Source organism: Octopus sinensis, linkage group LG12, assembly GCF_006345805.1.
Source record: "Octopus sinensis linkage group LG12, ASM634580v1, whole genome shotgun sequence".
NCBI lineage: Eukaryota > Metazoa > Mollusca > Cephalopoda > Octopoda > Octopodidae > Octopus > Octopus sinensis.
In genome coordinates, this window is record NC_043008.1 from 52,952,874 (window position 1) to 52,972,938 (window position 20,065).

Consider the following 20,065-nt stretch of genomic DNA (forward strand, 5'->3'; position numbering starts at 1 on the left):
TGTTGCAAAATTTGATACGGTTACCTTTACTGCTATGAAGTGGCGGCTCCAGTGGCAAAATGTGAGGTTGTCACTAGTGTTATGGAACTGCCAGCCCTGTGGCAAAATCTGCGACTAATGTAGTGTTATGGAAGGGCTGCGACTGGTAATGAAGTGCTATGGATTGGGACTGCCCCTCTGACGAAATTTTCAAAGGATTTTGATGAAAGTCTTGAAAAACTATTCAAAGGATTTATAGACTATATAGGTATCCCTGGACCTATATAGCCTACACAGGCACCCCTGCACCTCTATAGCCTATATGGGCCTAGCAACTCCTGTGCCTATATAGGATTTTGGTGAATATTTTGAAAAACTATATAGGCACACTTGGGTCTATATAGCAACACCTGCACCTATATAGATTCTGGTGCACATTTAAAAAAAATTTTCAAAGGTATTTGATTAAAATTTTGAAAAACATTTCAAAGGATTTTGAAATGCTTTTTAAAATTTTCATCAAAATTCTATATAGAGGCAGGAGTTGTTATATTGGCGCATTGTTGCCTATTTAGGCCATATAGGCCCAGGAGTGCCTATATAGGCTATACATTTTTTCAAAATTTTTATGAAAATCCTTTGAAAAGTTTTTCAAAAAGATCTTTTGAAAATTTTTCAATTTTTATCAAAATCTCTTGAAAAGATTTTCATCAAAATCCTTTGGAATGTTTTAAAACTTTCATAAAAAAAAACTGCGAATCCCTAACATGTCATGGATTGGGTCTGCTCTTTTGGCAAATCCATGTCAACAACAAATAAGATGAAAATTAAAGAACAGCATCAAAAGATTTGTTCTGAGAATAAAGAACGAATGAGTTGCCAATATCTTTACATTGATCATCCCCCCCCCTCCCATCACTGAGACACCAAATTATCTCTCCACCTCCACCACTACCATTACCATACATCTCTCAATTTCCTAGTCCACCCCTCTCGCCTCTTTCTTTCTCACTCCTGCAATCTACTCAACTGCCTACCATTTCTCTCTCATCCTTCCTCCATCTACCACTGTATCATCATCATTATCCTGCTGCTAAAGATGGTGAGCTGGCAGAATTGTTAATATGCTGGTATTTCATGTCATTAGGTTCCAGGGTCGACTTTGCCTTTGTGTATGTGTGTAGGGGGATCAATGCAATCGACCCACCCCCTGCTCAAAAGTTGCTGGCCTTGTGCCAAAATTTGAAACCAGTTATTATCCCTGCACCACTTTTCTTCTGTAAGCCTCTACCTCCCCCAGGTCATGCATCATTGCTCACACCCCCACCATTCGATCGAAGGAGAGGAGCTTTCTCCGTCCGGGTTGCGGATCCGTGGAACAAGCTGCCAGACGAGATGGTGAAGATGCCGACGACCGCTTTGTTCAAAGTCTCCCTTGACCTCAAGTGGCCTGAACTCTTTACATGAACACCACTCTGTACTTAACTCCATGTCCCCCTACATGGCCTTGCTTTTTGCTTTTGAGCCAAAATTAACTAACATTCATTACCTCCACCCTTCAACCCAACCAAATCTCAACTCTTTGTTGCCTACCCACCCTTGTCCCCTTCTCTCTCTTTCTCTCCCACTCATGAGTAATATGCAATAATATACATATGGAAAACCCTAGAAGGGCTGGTACCTAACTTTGGCATTGAGTGTTATACAAATGGCAGAACTGGCTGCCATTGTATTGTACCAAAGGTACCGTCCACTCCATCTAAATTCAGGACCAGGTACTGCAATAGTCTAGGGTTTAAAGGACCACAACCCTTCAGTGGCCAACCACAATTAAGAAATCTGCATAAGGTGGAAGTAGATGTCTTCAAAAAGGAACTAGACATCCTCCTTTTCACAATACTGGATGAAGCGACAGCCTGACATGAAGTACAGACGAGGGCAGTTGGACCAAACTCCCTTATACACCAAACAGCTGAGACAAAGGCACATACAAGAGTGGTGATGTGAAATACCCAGACTGAGGAAGTCAGAAAGACCATTGTGGTGCTCCAGCATGACCATGCCTGCATGGCTGAATAGTGTAATAGAGTAAAATATATGTGTGTGAGTATATATAGGCGCTAGAGTGGCTGTGTGGTAGGTAAGTAGCTTGCTTACGAACCACATGTTTCCGGGTTCATTCCCACTGCGTGGCACCTTGGGCAAGTGTCTTCTACTATAGCTTTGAGCCGACCAAAGCCTTGAGTGGATTTGGTAGACGGAAACTGAAAGAAGCCCGTCGTATATATACATATATATACGTATACATATATATACATATGTATGTGTGTCCGTCCCCCCCCCCAACATCGCTTGACAAGCGATGGTGGTGTGTTTACGTCCCCGTAACATAGCGGTTCGGCAAAAGAGAGCGATAGAATAAGTAATAGGCTTCCAAAGAATAAGTCCTGGGGTGCTTCAGCATGGCCGCAGTAAGAAATCTTTGCAGAAAGGTGAGTAGATAGATTACACTATGTTATCGCAGTTTTGTGAGATTTGGCTGTTATTTCTAGCATGTGGATAACCTGCTAGGTCTGAGGGCATATATATATATATATATATAAATAAATAAATTTATATAAGGATAAGATCGTTATTTAAAATACCGATCAAGTGGCTAGCATGGGAATAAAAACCTCATAAGTATAATTATTCTGGTTTTTTTTCGTTCGTTTCTCCTTGTGTTCAACGTTCTTTTGATATACTGTACCCATATGCATATATATATATATATACACATATGTAGGTATGTACATATACGTATGTATATATATATATTATTTTATATTTTCTGAAAAATTGAAACTTTACAAACCAATCTTTTTCAGAATAGTAATCTTATTTTTCTACGTATTTCGGGAAAAAAAAATCAATATATATCCATTTTACCCGAAGTTATGACAGAAAAATCAGAACTTGTGAATTTTCCGCAAGTCCTTACCCACCCCCTAGGGTCGTCAGCGTGCATTTTCTTCCATATTCGTTTTTCACACACTTAAATACCCTCAAGCTGGTTTTATTTGTTTTTGGTCCCGCGCGAAGGTCTTTATATTGAGCGGCTGCTATTTCTAGCAAGTTTCGTGGTCATACCTAATAACTTGTGTAATTAAAATTTTTATTTCAAGTATGACGAGTCAAGAACGGTGTAATGAATTAGAAGCGTGTGGGATAATTTCCTAACTGTGGTGAAATAATTGTGCATTTTCTGTGTTCAGTTGTGATAATTGCGTTCTTCCGGGTTAAATTTTTATGCTAGGCTTTGAATGCATGTAAAGATATGTACGCGAAAACTATGCATGTTCCCCTGACGAGACTCGAACGTCCTAACAGCCTTTCATTACATGATGCAGTTCCAAGAACATCAGGCTATTTGGTTACTGACCTGGGGTGTTATTTGACCCCAGGTCAGTTGTAACCTAACTTCAGTGGGCGCTCTCCACTCGTTAAAAAACTGCGGCAATTCGTTCTGCAGTATTCTGTGCAAAATGATTAAGGTGATGACAGTTGTGAAAAATCCTTCGGAAGCGGTTTATTTTAGAGTGTACAACACGATATCAGACCTAGGAATCTCCTTGTTTCGAATATTTCCATATCTCGATATAATCAGAACCTATGCTGACAGACTGTTTATTTACTTAGAATCATTTACCTAAATCGGGGTGGGGCCCCACAATATATGGCCAATTTACTAACCCGAAATCTTGCTTTACAAATTTTCATTCTATGCCCTCAGACAAAAAAAAAACGTCTCCTAGGAAAGGCATAAAATTTCTTTCGAATTTCGGTATTGTGGAAAACACTGCAACTGACTAAAAATTTCATAAAAATCGCAAGTACAGACAATCAACTAAAAGACTTCGTATATAATGTAGGGGCCCTGAAAAGGGCCGTTTGGTAAACTGAACGCCTCGACAAAATGACGCTTATTTTGAAGGCTTCTGGGTCTTCTTGGGGAGAAGAACAGCCTGAATGTTGGGAAGAACACCACCCTGGGCAATGGTGACTCCTGACAAAAATTTATTCAACTCTTCGTCATTACGGATGGCCAACTGTAAGTGACGGGGAATAATTCTGGATTTCTTGTTGTCTCTGGCAGCATTTCCTGCCAATTCCAGCACTTCGGCAGCTAAATATTCCATTACAGCAGCCAAGTATACCGGAGCTCCGGCACCAACACGTTGGGCATAGTTACCCTTACGGAGAAGACGGTGGATACGGCCGACAGGGAACTGCAGTCCGGCACGAGATGAGCGAGTCTTGCTCTTTCCTTTCACCTTACCTCCTTTACCACGTCCAGTCATAATTGCAGAGAGTAACTAATCAACAGTCAAACAGCAAATGTGATTCTCATTGACGGCTTTTCGGGTTTAAATACTATTCAAGTAGGCTCCAGCAGTCACCAGAATAGAAGTGAAAATGCGCGGGTTTTTATCACGTGGTTTGGCCATTCGTTAATTTAACCAATGAAAATCGAGAGTATAAATCTTCAACAAGAAGCTGCTGTGAGCCTACTTTCAACTATAAATAGAATAGCTGCCGCGCTGATTAACCAAGCTCGCTGTTTTCATTATGCCTCCAGCACCTGCCACCGCTTCGAAAGGAGCCAAGAAAGCTTCTAAGGCTAAGGCCTCTCGTCCTACTGGTGATAAGAAGCGCAAGAAGAAGAGGAAGGAAAGCTACTCCATCTACATCTACAAAGTGATGAAGCAAGTCCATCCGGATACTGGCATCTCCAGCAAAGCTATGTCCATTATGAACAGTTTCGTCAACGATCTGTTCGAAAGAATAGCTTCAGAAGCCAGCCGTTTGGCTCACTACAACAAACGATCGACCATCAGTAGCCGTGAGGTACAGACTGCTGTCCGTCTCCTACTCCCTGGTGAGTTGGCCAAGCATGCCGTGTCCGAGGGCACCAAGGCTGTCACTAAATACACCAGCAGCAAGTAAACCAACGGACTATGTCCATCGAATAACCGGTCCTTTTCAGGACCATCCATTTTCTACTGATAGTAATTTCAATCTATCGATATGCGCTTTAGATTTCTCTTCATCATAAATAATAACACTAAAGCGAATTTGGATTTTATTGTCTTCCTCGTTGTGGATGTTTCACTCTGAGTTTGTTATATACTAACGTTTCTTCCCATAAACATTGTAAGTCTTGCTGAGATGGACTCCTTCCTTATGTTTTAAGAAAATCATAAATGAAAAAAAAAAGACATTTGAATTATCGTGTGGTGCAGAATTTCGCTCAGTTCCCTTCTTCAACCTCACTTGAACAGACATTGACGCATTTCATATAAATTTTTTCCCCGACCCTTGTCATCGTAATCCGTTGATGAGCAAAAATGGATCAGATTTAATGTATTACAAGCGGTGTCTCTCACCAAATTTCCGATATAATTGTAATCTGCATCTGAACAGTATTTGTATTAAATCTCATTAAAGAAATACTCTTCTGGGGCACGAAGTGTTTGATGCTAAAACGGAAAAATTCCGATTCCCAAAGTCCGCCTTAATTTCCTTCTTACCCGTCCGCCTTTTTGATAATTACATAAACAGGTACCGCAAAAGTAGGTATACACTATACAATTTATTTTAGTATAATTAATTTCGTAAATGATCGAACTGGTTTCCATTAAACTGCAACATTCCTTAAACCTGTTTGGTATTATTTTCTATTTTATTTTATACTGAGACTTGTAGTGTTTCATTTTTCTGTTAAATTGTAACGTATCTACCTACTTTTTGGGGCCACTCTGTAATTATATACATATACACGTGGGGTGGACCGCACCCCCTTTTGTATTTTTTTCTTCTTTTTACTGAATCCCCCATTTTCCAGTACAGAGATTCTGATTATGAAAAACAATGGCATTTTAAAATTTCAATACCTCCCCCAATACTTCACTTTTTTCAAGATTTATTTATTTATTTATTTTTTGGCGAAGTTTCGTATGCCTTTTTGGCGAAGTTTCGTATGTCGTAGATCAGATTTCCGTCGATTTCCGTAAAAAACTTTTATTTTTTTACATAAGTAATGAGAGCGAAAGAGACTAAGAGGAAGCGATTTTACGACGAGAAGGTTTCACTTTGAAATCGGCCTGTGTGCGTTTGATGGGGTGTGGGAGACAGACAGTATGTTGTGTAAGTGAAGTGCTTCTGTTAGTGTGTGTGAAGAGACAGAGAGAGTAATGTGTGAAAGAGAGAGATAACTGATTTTTTTACTCGGTGTATGTGTATATGTATGTATGCATGTATGTGTGTGTGTGTATGTATCTATGTATGTGTGTGTGTTTATGTATGTATGTATGTATGTATGGCCGGCATAGACTTTTCACACAGAACATTACCAATCGGATTTTGTCACTTTTCCTTACACATTTTGTACTGTTCGTTCCTTTTGCTGCACAACACAATGTTTACACATGCATATATATACATGCTTGCACCCAGTTTCTGTGCACCTCTATAGTCTATTAACTTTTTTTTTCCTTTGAATGCAACTCTTTTCTCATGAGAAGAATATCTCCTCATTTTATAACTCTCCCATCTTTTTCTTACCATTTCACCATCGTCACATCAACAGAGACATTAAGGCTGCACAGTAGCAGTCGACAAGGCATGTATAACGATTAAATAAAAAAAATTTTGTCTATATCTTCGATCACTGTCATTATTCCATTGAGTCAACCTCATTATTTTCTACATAGCAGACTGTTACATAAACAGGCGCCGCAAGGTAATCTTTCGTTTTAATTCGAAATAATGTAAACACTGAATCGGCCATACATACATACATACATACATACACACACACACACACGTACTTACACACACACACATACATGCAGACATACATATTCACATACACCGAGTAAAAAATTACGATGAATCGGCCATACATACATACATACATACATAAACACACACACATACATAGATACATACACACACACACACACATACATGCATACATACATATACACATACACCGAGTAAAAAAATCAGTTATCTCTCTCTTTCACCATTACTCTCTCTGTCTCTTCACACACACTAACAGAAGCACTTCACTTACACAACATACTGTCTGTCTCCCACACCCCATCAAACACACACAGGCCGATTTCAAAGAGAAACCATCTCGTCGTAAAATCGCTTCCTCTTAGTCTCTTTCGCTCTCATTACTTATGTAAAAAAATAAAAGTTTTTTACGGAAATCGACGGAAATCTGTGCTACTACAACCGAAACTATGCCTATTTTTTTTTTTTTGCGAAATGCGTAGAAAAATACGGAGATATTTTTCTCCTTATTTCGCGAAAACTTCTGAAAAGAGTGAAAATTGGAATTTTTTAGGTGGGGGGAATTAATTTTGGGATTCTGTAAAAAGAAAAAAAAAGACCAAAGGGGGTTGCGGTCTACATTCTTTACGTCCGTCCACATGTGGCACAGGAATGAGAAAAACTTGAAAACTGAAGTTCTATTTCAACCTTGTAAATTGATTTGCACCACTAAAATTAAATTAAAAATTTATATAAAATGTAGGTTGCATATAAGAAATTAACGAAGAAAAATCGGTACGCATTTTAATTATCCCACGATTATATATATTTCAGAGATTATATAAAAAGATGTTATCAAAATATTTACAGCGGATACTGTTCCTTAACACATACAATAAAGTTTTCAAAATTTACAACGTTAAAGTAGGAAATAACCAAAGTATCTGCTTGGATGGTCGCAGAAGAATGTCACCATTGAACAAATTTACAAAAAATGGCCTGGCTTTGAGGAAATATTACTCTAAATGGAAAAGTAAAGATTGATGTTAAGAAGGGCTTCAAATGGATGGTATAACACAAGGGAATAGAACAAATTCATTAATATAACTGACTTCAGTTTTCTCTTCCGCCTTAAAATCATAAATTCAGCGGTTCTGCATAATTGGTCAAGCTGGCATCACAAATGACTTGATTGCCAATTATTTTAGTGTTTTTAAACGTTAGGTTTTCAGTAAAAAAACATTTTTTCCGATTTATTAAACACTTCAATCTTATTCACACATACCTATGGTGACTCAATCAAGTATGACCACCACTGACAAATAATTATGCTAGACAGTGGCTCTCAGCAATTCTTATGTTGAAACTTCAATAACAGCTTCAAAGTCAAATAATCTAAAACTAAGCTTTACGTTGATGTGGTTATTTAGGTATTTCATATTAGAGAGATACTTAAACAAAGCCTGGGGGGGGGGAGGTCTTTCTCTCATCCATCCATTCATTTATTGCTACTGAGAAATTACTCAAATGGTTGATACCCAGTGAAAAACGAGAACAAACTTCCAAGCTAACACATTGATCCTCATTGTCATGATCACGTCTGGGCGATCTTACGGTATATGTACCGGTGTACTTCCGGAAGTACCGGATGTATTTCAAAAGTATTTTTTTAAAATATATATATATATGGGGGTTAGGGTATGTGGCGATGCTTCGGTATATGTACACACGTGACTTTGTTTATATTTCTGAAGATAAACCCTTTTTACTCCCAACCCTAACCCTAAGCCCCCTATTATAAAAAAAAAACTTTTTTGAAATGTATCCGGTACATATACCGTGAGATTGCCTCTCGTTTGGTTTCTATGTTGGCATGGGTTCGCTTGACAGGGACTGGCAAAGTTAGGGGGCCACATTAAGTTCCATAGTCTGTTTTGGCTTGGTCCCTACAGCAGGATGCCTTTCCAACACTGACCACTCCAGAGTGCACTGGGTGCTTTTTGTATGGCAGCTTTTCATGTGGGTACTATCACCAGTCCCTTTCATGTGGCACGAGTGTTTTTTTTTTCACCCCAGTAATTGGTTTTTCAATTTTGGAATATTTCAACAAACTAATTGAAGTCTTGTACTTTCCCTCATTATTTCACATCCTTTTGCCTTCTGTTAAGAAAACATACAAATATGTGTGTGGTGTGTATCTATATATAAATATTAGAAGGAAACCACTATGTGGACACCCCTATGCTAGAAATAGATCCGCCATGGTCTTACCACTTAAAAATGTTCTCAAGAAAAATTTAGCAAAACAACCAAAACGTAATCGAGCAAGACAAAAGAAAAAGCAATAAAAATATGGATTATTCGTATACATGTTCATTCACTATTAACATATGTAATTTTACTTACTTTCAAGGCAGTGCCCCAGGATGGTTGCAGTCTAATGAATGAAGCAAACAAAAGCTAAAAGATTTACTATGATATTGCATCTACAAAATTTAGTGTGCTTTAGATGACAGATCAGCAGGGAAAATCTATGTAAAGATTAGGGCTTCACACACCAAATTGTTAGATGTGGGCAAAAACAGGCCATTTCTTGGAGAATCAGTTTACCTTTTTAATGAGAAGAGTAACAACAGAAATAAGCATAATTTAAATCTTTTTTTTTCTCTTTTTACTTGTTTCAGTCATTTTGACTGCGGCCATGCTGGTGCACCGCCTTTAATCGAGCAACTCGACCCAGGACTTGTTCTATCGGTCTCTTTTGCCGAACCGCTAAGTGACGGGGACATAACCACACCATCGGTTGTCAAGCAATGCTAGGGGGACAAACACAGACACACAAACATACACACACATACATACATATACGACGGGCTTCTTTCAGTTTCTGTCTACCAAATCCACCCACAAGGCTTTGGTCGACCCGAGGCTATAGTAGAAGACACCTGCCCAAGGTGCCACGCAGTGGGATTGAACCTGGAACCATGTGGTTGGTAAACAAGCTACTTACCACACAGCCACTCCTGTGCCTACTATTGGTTACTATCTTTTATCTTTTCTTTGTTTCAGTCCTCGGACTGTGGCCATGTTGGGCTACCAGCTCAAGGGTTACTTGAACAAATCGACCCCAGGGCTTATTTTATTTTAAAGTCTGGTAGGTATTTTTCAGTCTCTTTTGCTGAACGACAAAGTTAGTTGGATGTAAACAAGCCAGCACCAGATGTCAAGCAGTGAGAAAAACACACATGTATACCATCATCATCATCATCGTTTAACATCCACTTTCCATGCTAGCATGGGTTGGACGAATGACTGAGGGGTGGCAAACCAGATGGCTGCACCAGGCTTCAATCTTGATCTGGCAGAGTTTCTACAGCTGGATACCCTTCCTAACGCCAACCACTCCGAGAGTGTAGTGGGCGCTTTTTACATGCCACCGGCACGGGGCCAGTCAGGCGGTACTGGCAATGACCTCGCTCGAATCTTTTACACATGCCATCGGCACAGGTGCCAGTAAGGTGATGCTGGTAACGGATCACACTCGAATGGTGTCTTTTACGTGCCACCGGCACGGAGGCCAGATCGCCACTCAGGCAACAATCATGCTCGGATGGTGCTCTTTAAGGCGATGCTGGTAACGATCACGCTCGAATGTGCATGTATAATAATAATTGATGAAGGAAATGGAAAATAGATTTAGCACTAGGCTTTATTCAGTACGATGATTATTTCGACCCATCCTGCAACTGTCTGTTATGGGTAGGATTCTGTTCATCTAATAGTATTACATCAATCTGTGCAGTTTCATCCTGCCATCCTGCTGATTCAGTAATCTTTTCTTCACCATTGTTGAAATTATCTTGGAGTTTCTCGTAATTACTCAGCTCTGGGATGAATGTCACATCAGATATGTGCATAAAGAAGGGGATGTCCTGCTAGATATACTGAAATGTCCTAGGTATGTTATCCGTGTCTGCTGTACTTTAGTTATGACCAGCTGTAGCTGTCTGTGGGTATATAACAAAATTAAATCATGATCTTAAAATATAGAGGGTACAACCTATCAAAGAAAGATTACATTTAGGTTAACGGGGAGGGGTGTGCATTCGCAGTCATGAACACACAGAAATATATGTATAAATATGTTATATATATCATCATCATCGTTTAACGTCCACTTTCAATGCTAGCATGGGTTGGACGATTTGACTGAGGACTGGCGAACCAGACGGCTGCACCAGGCTCCAATCTGATCTGGCAGAGTTTTTACTAGTGGGTGCTTTTACGTACCACTGGCACTAGGGCCAGTCAGGTAGTACTAGCAACGGCCACACTCAAGTTGTATTTTTTACGTGCCACCTGCACAGGAGCCAGTCCAGTGGCACTGGCAATGACCTCGCTCGAATGATTTTCACGTGTCACCTGCACAACTGCCAGTAAGGCGACGCTGGTAATGATTACGTTTGAATGGTGCTTTTTACATGTCACCGGCATGGAAGCCAGTCAGCTGCTCTGGCAGTGATCACGCTCAAATGGTGCTCTTAGTGCTCCACTGGTATGGGTGCCAGTCATACATATATACATCTATGTGTTAGGTAAATGGCCCTGCTTAATATATAGGAAAGGAGTTGGAAGAAATTCCATTCGCTACACCCACTGTAAGCTATGGTCACATAAGAGGTGTGGTGGAATCAGAGGTAGATTAACTGATATTTGTGTCTATACATGGCAGATGTGCAGGAACAATAAGCACTAAGTAGATTCTCTCAAATGCCCAGGAGGCTCTCTTGAGGTTGTAGATAGTTTCTGTTACCTAGGTGACCAAATTAGCAATGGTGGAGGATGCTCTGAAAGTATTGTTTCTAGAATAAGAATAGGATGGAGGAAGTTCAAAGGACTCTCTCAGAGTGAAAGGTAGACTATGATGCTTGTGTGCCAATGGCTATACTCCCTGAATGCAGAAGACGTGAGTAGACTGGGGAGAAATGAAAGCAGTGTACTCTGTTGGCTGTACAACATCAGTGTTCATGTATGACAAAGTGCAAGTGTATTGAGAAAAGAGTCGGGCATGAGAGGAATCAAATGCAGCATGCAAGAGAGAAGACTACATTGGTTTGGACATGTGATGCATATGAGTGGGGACAGCTGCATAAAGAAGTGCTGATCACTGAAAGTGGATGCTACCCCCAGGAAGATGAGACAAAGTGGTAAAGACTGCTCTCAGGATGCTTGGCTTCACAGAAGATATGACAATGGTCTGTGATGTTGGGTGATATGAGGTTCTTGAGAAGACCCGCTCACATCACCGAAACTAAGTTCTAGTAGCGCTGTGTGTTTCACCCACATCTAACAAGGAAATCTTTCTCATGCCCTACCCCAACAAACCAAACTTCGTCTCTACATCTCTTTCTCACATTTCCTCTTTCATGCACTATTCTTTCCGCTCACTCTCCAATCCTGTTCTCTTGGTCCCTTTTCACTGTATCATTGTTATCTGCTAGCCACTGACCTGTGTGTTCCACCCACATGTAACAAGAAAACTTTCACACACCCTACCAGAGCAAACCAAACTACATCTCTATGTCCCGTCTCTTCCCTTCTTTACATTTCCTCCTTCATGCGCTATACTCACCTCTAACTCTCCAATCCTGTCCTCACAGCCCCGTTTCTTTATCATTGCTATCTGGTAGCCCCACACCTCTATATACCCAGGTTTTCACCATTCACTGCATTGCCCTTCCCCACTCCCTACTCACACTTCTTTAGCAATGTCCTGCCACTTATGACCTTCAAACCTCACAGGTATACCCTGGCACTTGCAACCATCTCTCTCTCTCTCTTACTTGACAATCCCATTTATATTCTGATCCCTGTCCCTTATAAGTATGCCTGGCACTTTGCCACCATCTCTCTCCTGCTGTCTCCTAATCTCTCTCTTTTCTTCTGCTCTTCCCTCAAGTTGGATAACCATGTATCACCTTTACAGCAGCACACCTATTTCTGCCCTCATTCCTGATCTCTCTCTCTCTTCAGACAGGTAACCTTGTATCTCCTCTACTGCAAGACACCTGTCTCTCTGTCTCACTATAACCTTTCAACATCTGACACAAGATCACCTTCTCCAATGCCCCCCCCCCCCAAAACCTCACAAATGATTTTTGTCTTGGAAGTTACTTGGTGACTCTGTCAGTGCAGGTGCCACATAAAAAGCATCCAGTCTACACTGTAAAGTGGTTGGCATTTGGAAGGGCATCCAGCTATAAAAAAAACTTGCAAAAACTGACCTCCTCTGTGTTTGTGCCATGTAGAAAGCACTCGGGCCACTCTGCAGAGTGGTTTGTGTTAGGAAGGGCATTCAGTTGTAAAAATCTTCAGGCATACAGGAAGGGCATTCAGCTGTAAAAATCTTCAGGCATACAGGAAAGGCATCCAGCTGTAAAAAACCTTGCAAAAACTGACTGCCTGTGCTAGTGCCACATAAAAAGCACTCTGTCCACTCTGCTGGGTGGTTGGTGTTAACAAGGGCATTCAATCATAAAAAAACCCTGCCAGAAAGGACAGAAATCTGGTGCAGGCTTCTACCTGACTGGCTCCTGTCAAACTGTTCCGCTCGATGATGATGACGGGCCTGGGCATGGATTCACTGAAGCTCCGGCGTCTGGCGATGGACTTGGTAAACACCCACAAAGTTATCAACTACCTCACCAACAACAACACTGAACACCTTTTTGATCTCCATGTGTCTAACACACGTGGACATGCCTACGAAGTCAGAAAACAACACAGCTCCCATGACTTTCGGAAACATTTTTTTCACACTCAGAGTTGCTGAAGCATGGAACAAACTGCCTGCGTCAGTTATTGACTGGCATGACACTGCATCCTTTAAGGCTCTCATGCTTTCCGAAATCCGCCGAAACTACACCTGATTATTCATACACTTTAGATGAGTTGTAGTGCACCTGAGCACTGTACACAATGTTTATTATTATTATTATTATTACGTGTGCACAAACATGACAAAGTTTTTGTCAACCAAATCTACACACAAGGCTTCAGTCGGCCTGTGGTTAAAGTAAATGACACTTGTCCAAGTTGCTGTACAATGGGACTGAACCCAAGGCTGCATGGTTGGATAACAGGCTTCTTAACTACACCTGTGCCTACATACTCTTTTACTTGTTTCAGTCATTTGACTAGGGCCATGCTGGAGCACCGCCTTTAGTGGAGCACATCGACCCCAGGACTTATTCTTTGTAAGCCTAGTACTTATTCTATCGGTCCCTTTTGCCGAACTGCTAAGTTACAGGGATGTAACCACACACCATCAGTTGTCAAGCGATGTTGGTGGGGGGGACAAACATACACACACACACACACACACATATATATATATATATATACATACGACAGGCTTCTTTCAGTTTCCGTCTCCCAAATCCACTCAAGGTTTTGGTTGGCCCGAGGCTACAGTAGAAGACACTTGTCCAAGGTGCCATGCAGTGGGACTGAACCTGGAACCATGTAGTTCGTAAGCAAGCTACTTACCAGACAGCTATTCTATGCCTATGTTAGCCATTCAAAAAAAAAAAAAACAATCTGAAGGCATTCAGCCATATTTGTTACTAGTCTTCATTTAGCATCTGTGAATATTTAGTAGATTTCTGCATGACACCTCAGAGTAAAACTATTTCTGTGCAAATATTATAACGAATGTATTTATTAGACACGTTGAGAAAGTTGAATTTCTGATGATGAAACTGGATCATTTAGTTTTCTAATTAGGGAAATCCAATGATATCACATCTAACAAGCTTTCACCTGGTGTGCTAACGATTCTGCCAGCTCACCATCTTTTCTGAAATCAATAATAATAATGATGGTACTTTTTAATTTTGGCCCCAAGGTTAGTAATTTGGTAGGGATGTGAAGTTAGTTGTATTGACTATACTGCTTAATTGGTATTTATTTGAACTTGCCAGTATTGCCTGACTGGCCCCCATGCCGGTGGCACGTAAAAAGCACCCACTACACTCCCAAAGTGGTTGGCATTAGGAAGGGCATCCAGCTGTAGAAACTCTGCCAGATCAGACTGGAACCTGGTGCAGCCATCAGTCAAAATCGTCCAACCCATGCTAGCATGGAAAGCGAACGTTAAACGATGATGATGAGGACATATAGAGCTGGACAAAATGCCACCATGCATTTTCTTAGATAATGGTTCTGTCACCTTGCCACCCCATCAGAGAAATGGATGGGGGGCTGAGGGAATATACAAAAAAAAAAAACTCATATTGAAAAGGTTGCAAGATGCAATGAAAATTTTAGAAAAATAAAAATGAAATAAGTGGAAATTTTACCGGAGAGCGTGTTAAATTATAAGGCACTAAAAGAGAATGACTCTCTCCAGACACAACAGAATAAAGAGTGGAGTTTTGCATAAACTTGAATAATTAAAAACAAAGCACAAAAAAAAAAAAAAAAAGAATGCCGGTGGCATGTAAAAAGCACCCACTACACTCTGAGTGGTTGGCATTAGGAAGGGCATCCAGCTGTAGAAACACTGCTAGATCAAGATTGGAACCTGGTGCAGCCATCTGGTTCGCCAGTCCTCTGTCAAAATCGTCCAACCCATGCTAGCATGGAAAGCAGACGTTAAACGATGATGATGATGAATGCAAGTATGTGGTTATGACGACGAGGGTTCCGGTTGATCCGACCAACGGAACAGCCTGCTCGTGAAATTAACGTGTAAGTGGCTGAGCACTCCACAGACACGTGTACCCTTAACGTAGTTCTCGGGGATATTCAGCGTGACACAGAGAGTGACAAGGCCGGCCCTTTGAAATACAAGAAGTAAGAGTGAGAGAAAGTTGTGGTGAAAGAGTACAGCAGGGATCACCACCATCCCCTGCCGGAGCCTCGGGGAGCTTTAGGTGTTTTCGCTCAATAAACACTCACAACGCCCGGTCTGGGAATCGAAACCGTGATCCTATGACCATGAGTCCGCTGCCCTAACCACTGGGCCATTGCGCATCCTGAATGCAAGTATACACACTATATGATATTTACAAAATAGATGAAATATAAGCAATACTGGTATACAGCATTGACAAATAAGCATTAATAATAATAATACTAACCCTTTCTAATATAGCCACAAGGCCTGAAATTTTGTGGGGAGGAGGCTAGTCGCTCACATTGGTCCCCAGCATTTCACTGGTATTTAATTTATCGACTCCAAAAGGATGAAAGGTGAAGTTGACTTCGGCAGAATTTGAACTCAGGACATAGATGCAGACGAAAAACCGATAAGCGGTTCACCCGATGTGCTAACAATTTTGCCAGCTCGCCACCTTAAAAATAATAATAATAATACTTTCTTTATTCACCACTAAGGGGTCTTTAAAGAAAAATCCTTGGGATGGTACTTGACAATACAATGTGGCGTTACACAAAGAAGCATGTAAAAAGTAGACCAACATAAGCGTAGGTGTGGCTGTATGGTAAGTAGCTTGCTTACGAACCACATGGTTCTGGGTTCAGTCCCACTGCGTGGCACCTTGGGCAAGTGTCTTCTACTATAGTATCGGGCCAACCAAAGCCTTGTTGGATTTGATAGAAGGAAACTGAAAGAAGCCCGTCGTATATATATATATATATGTGTATGTGTGTATATGTATGTTTGTGTGTCCGTGTTTGTCCCCTCAACATCGCTTGACAACCGATGCTGGTGTGCCTACGTCCCCGTGAGTTAGTGGTTCGGCAAAAGAGACCGGTAGAATAAGTACTACGCTTACAAAGAATAAGTCCTAGGGTCGATTTGCTCAACTAAAGACGGTGCTCCAGCATGGCCACAGTCAAATGACTGAAACAAGTAAAAGTAGACAAACTATGATGATGATGATTCTCTTTTGTTAAAAGTATAATAACAAAAGGGAAAAGCACTAAACAAATTCATCAACAAAACTGCCTGGGAACAGCCCTCATGTCCAGAAAGGTGTTCTTCATTAAATAGTAACAACACATCCTTTTGTGTTCTAGAGCCATTGATTGGATCCCAGCAAGATTGGTTAAGGCAGGTACAGCAACAGGAATAATCAGATAATAATGATCATGATGATGATAATAAAAATAAAAATAAGAAATAAATAAAATTAAATTAAATAAAAATAAGAAATAAGTAGAAATTTTACTGGTGAGTGTGTTAAATTATAAGGTACAAAAAGAAAATGGCTCTCCCAGACACAACAGAATATGCTTCAATACACGAAGTCATATAAAGAATCTTGCAAACCAAATCCCAAAACGAAAAAATATATATATATATAAATGCTCTATGAACCATACGATTTAATAATAACAGTAATACAACGTTTAGCAACATAATTGCATTCTACACTTTCCAAAGCGTATCTCTGTAAAATTTCATGAGAGAATATGCATTATTTAGAAAAGTTATAGGTGAAAGAAGACCTCATCAATAAACTGTAGCCATTCCCTGAACATCGGCAAACGACTGCAGGTAACTATACTAAAATAAAATATGGACCAAAAGACATAACACGATTCCTAGAAATTTCTGATCTCTAACGATAGAAACTGAGCAGCAGACTCAATGCACACGTAAAATGAGAACATTGCTCCGAAACATTAAGAAATGCGAGTTGAATTATAAGTGAAGAAAGCTTTTTAACATTCCCCGCCATTTTCTACGTGTTCGTTTCTTTCAAAATTTATTCAATGAAAGGATCTTTTCCTTTTGAACGGCAAATGATTTTAGCTCAATTAGAGGCGATTCATTGGTTAAAATTCGAAAAATTAAACTACGTTAAACAAACGAATTACAATTTTATCAAGAAAACCAAGAGAAAATAATGTTTTATTTTGACACATTCTACCAGTATACGAAGTTTTAAAGTGTTTAGTTAACTAGAAATTGTGTTGACATGTGCCGTTCAAAAGGAAAAGATCCCAATGAAATGCACGATAAAACTATGTTAATTGATTGAAAAGTCATTGGTTCTGTCTCAGAAATATTTTTCGTAGAAATATTCACCGAGAAACTAAAAGACTGAAATAAAAATATTTTGTAAATAAATTAATGGAAATAGGAATATTAACGTCGTTTATGTCATTACAAATTTTGATAATTGTCAACTTTGGTTTCAGTTATTTCGAAATTATGCATATATCTCGTCCATAAAGTACGATCTAAAACTAAAAAAAAAACAAAAAAAGGATTTTTGTACTTAATTTTGTATTAATCTTTTATTTTGTTTACGAAATTAATATTTTTTAAAAGATGCGTAATTATATGAGATATCAAATGAATAAAACTTGTTACAAAATCGTAGAAAATAATGTTTCACACAAACAATTATTAAATGTAAATTAGGACAGGTTATTACACCCAATTATATAAGTAACTTAAATTGAAATTTACGATTATATTTATAAGAAATATTTTTCACAAATTTTAGCAAAAATAACGATTTATGGTCAAGGGGAGAGCAATCCTGTCAGATGAATTCTGAGTGATTCGTGAGTTATGTCCCATTACATGCTTTGCCGCCAGAATCTTCTACGATACAAAAAATTCCGTCTTAAAAAGATTTAAATTAAAACCTAGAAAAATTTCAAGTAACTTTATGTTCCTAAAACACTAGCTGACTAACAGCAAAAATATTTTACTAGATTCTTAGCTATTTAAAAAAAAGAAAACGATAATAAAAGAGTTAACTAAATTTCCAGTAAGATATAATTATGTACGCGGTATTTCTATTGCCCCCTTAACATGAGACTAGAATAGGGTTTCTTTTTTACTAAGTATTACACGAGGCAAGTCTCTCTAATTACCCGTATAATCTATATGAAGGGTTTCCGCATAAATTCCATCTACCCAGTTTCACTCACAAGGCTTGGAGAAAAAACAAAACAAAAATCAAACACAAACAAACAAACAAAAATGCTTGGTCATGATACCATGCAATGAGATCGAACCCATGGTTTTATGGTTACGAAACGAGCTTCTTGTCCACCCCGAACCATAACACATAACACTGAATAATCTTTTCTACTTTAGGTAGAAAATCTGAAATTTGGGGAAAGGGAGTCAATTTCATCGGCTGGTACTTTGCTCAGACTTGCTCTTCGGAGGGGGAATTTCAAGGGGAAATCCCACGGAGATCTTTACCCTTACAAATGTGTCCCAACTAAGTGCAAGCAATCATTTCTTATTTCTTTATTGTCCACGACGGGCTAAACATAGAGGGGACATACAAAGACAGACAAACGGATTAAGCCGATTACATCGACCACAGTGCGTAACTGGTACTTAATTTATCGACCCCGAAAGGATGAAAGGCAAAGTCGACCTCAGCGGAATTTGAACTCAGAACGTAACGGCAGATGTAATACCGCTAAGCATTTCGCCCGGCGTGCTAACGTTTCTGCCAGCTCGCCGCCTTAAGTCATTTGGCCTGTAGGCATTTATGTTTGTGATACATGGACTCTGGAGAATGTTACGAGTCTCTTACAAGGACCATCGGAATGGGTGTTCCAAGTAGGTAGAAAATGACGACTATAAAACGTAGTGCAAAACAAAAGTTCGTCTATTCTGGCCATATTCGAAGAAGCAGAGGAAAGCATTATCATGGAAGAGTAGAAAGGCAGACAAGGAATACAGTGAACGGACAAGAGGTAGTCGGAGTGATTAATCGAGAGGATATTTCGCTGTAATATCACTAATACATTTCATCAATTATTAATATACTAATGTACCCTCATCAATAAATTTGCAAGCGCAACATACATCACTGCGCTTAACGGTCAAAGGGAAAGAACTTTCTACATACTTTATAAGAGTTATTTCCCTTACATCACTAATAGATTGACTTCGTCTTTGTGTCTCCCCACCTCTCTCTCTCTCTATATATATACACGTATGTGTGCGTGAGTGCATGTGAATATTAAAACGCAACAGTTTTTAGATTAAAAAAAAAATTAACATCACCAAATAAAATATATTAATAATAATAATCCTTTCTATTGGATTGTCCGGAAAGATCGTGCCGATTTTTGAAAGAAAGAAAATGGTTAATTAATAGACGAACTTTTGTTTTGCACTACGTTTTGTAGCTGTCATTTTCTACCTACTTGGAACACCCATTCCGATGGTCCTTGTAAGAGACTCGTAACATTCTCCAGAGTCCAATGTATCACAAACATAAATTCCTACTGGCAAAATGACTTAAGGCGGCGA

The 20,065-nt window shown here is 39.5% G+C and overlaps 2 protein-coding genes across 2 annotated transcripts; one reads left to right on the forward strand and one right to left on the reverse strand.

Moving 5' to 3' along the window:
• Window positions 1-3,940: 3,940 nt before the first annotated feature.
• LOC115217844 (histone H2A-like) lies at window positions 3,941-4,336 on the reverse strand. Its single transcript, XM_029787538.2, has one exon. It carries the CDS (start codon window positions 4,317-4,319, stop codon window positions 3,942-3,944), a length of 378 nt encoding a protein of 125 aa, XP_029643398.1. The 5' UTR covers window positions 4,320-4,336; the 3' UTR covers window position 3,941.
• A 151-nt stretch (window positions 4,337-4,487) lies between these two features.
• LOC115218016 (histone H2B, gonadal-like) lies at window positions 4,488-5,515 on the forward strand. The gene has a single exon (XM_029787761.2). The coding sequence runs from the start codon at window positions 4,588-4,590 to the stop codon at window positions 4,963-4,965; it is 378 nt and encodes a 125-aa protein (XP_029643621.1). The 5' UTR covers window positions 4,488-4,587; the 3' UTR covers window positions 4,966-5,515.
• Window positions 5,516-20,065: the final 14,550 nt, after the last annotated feature.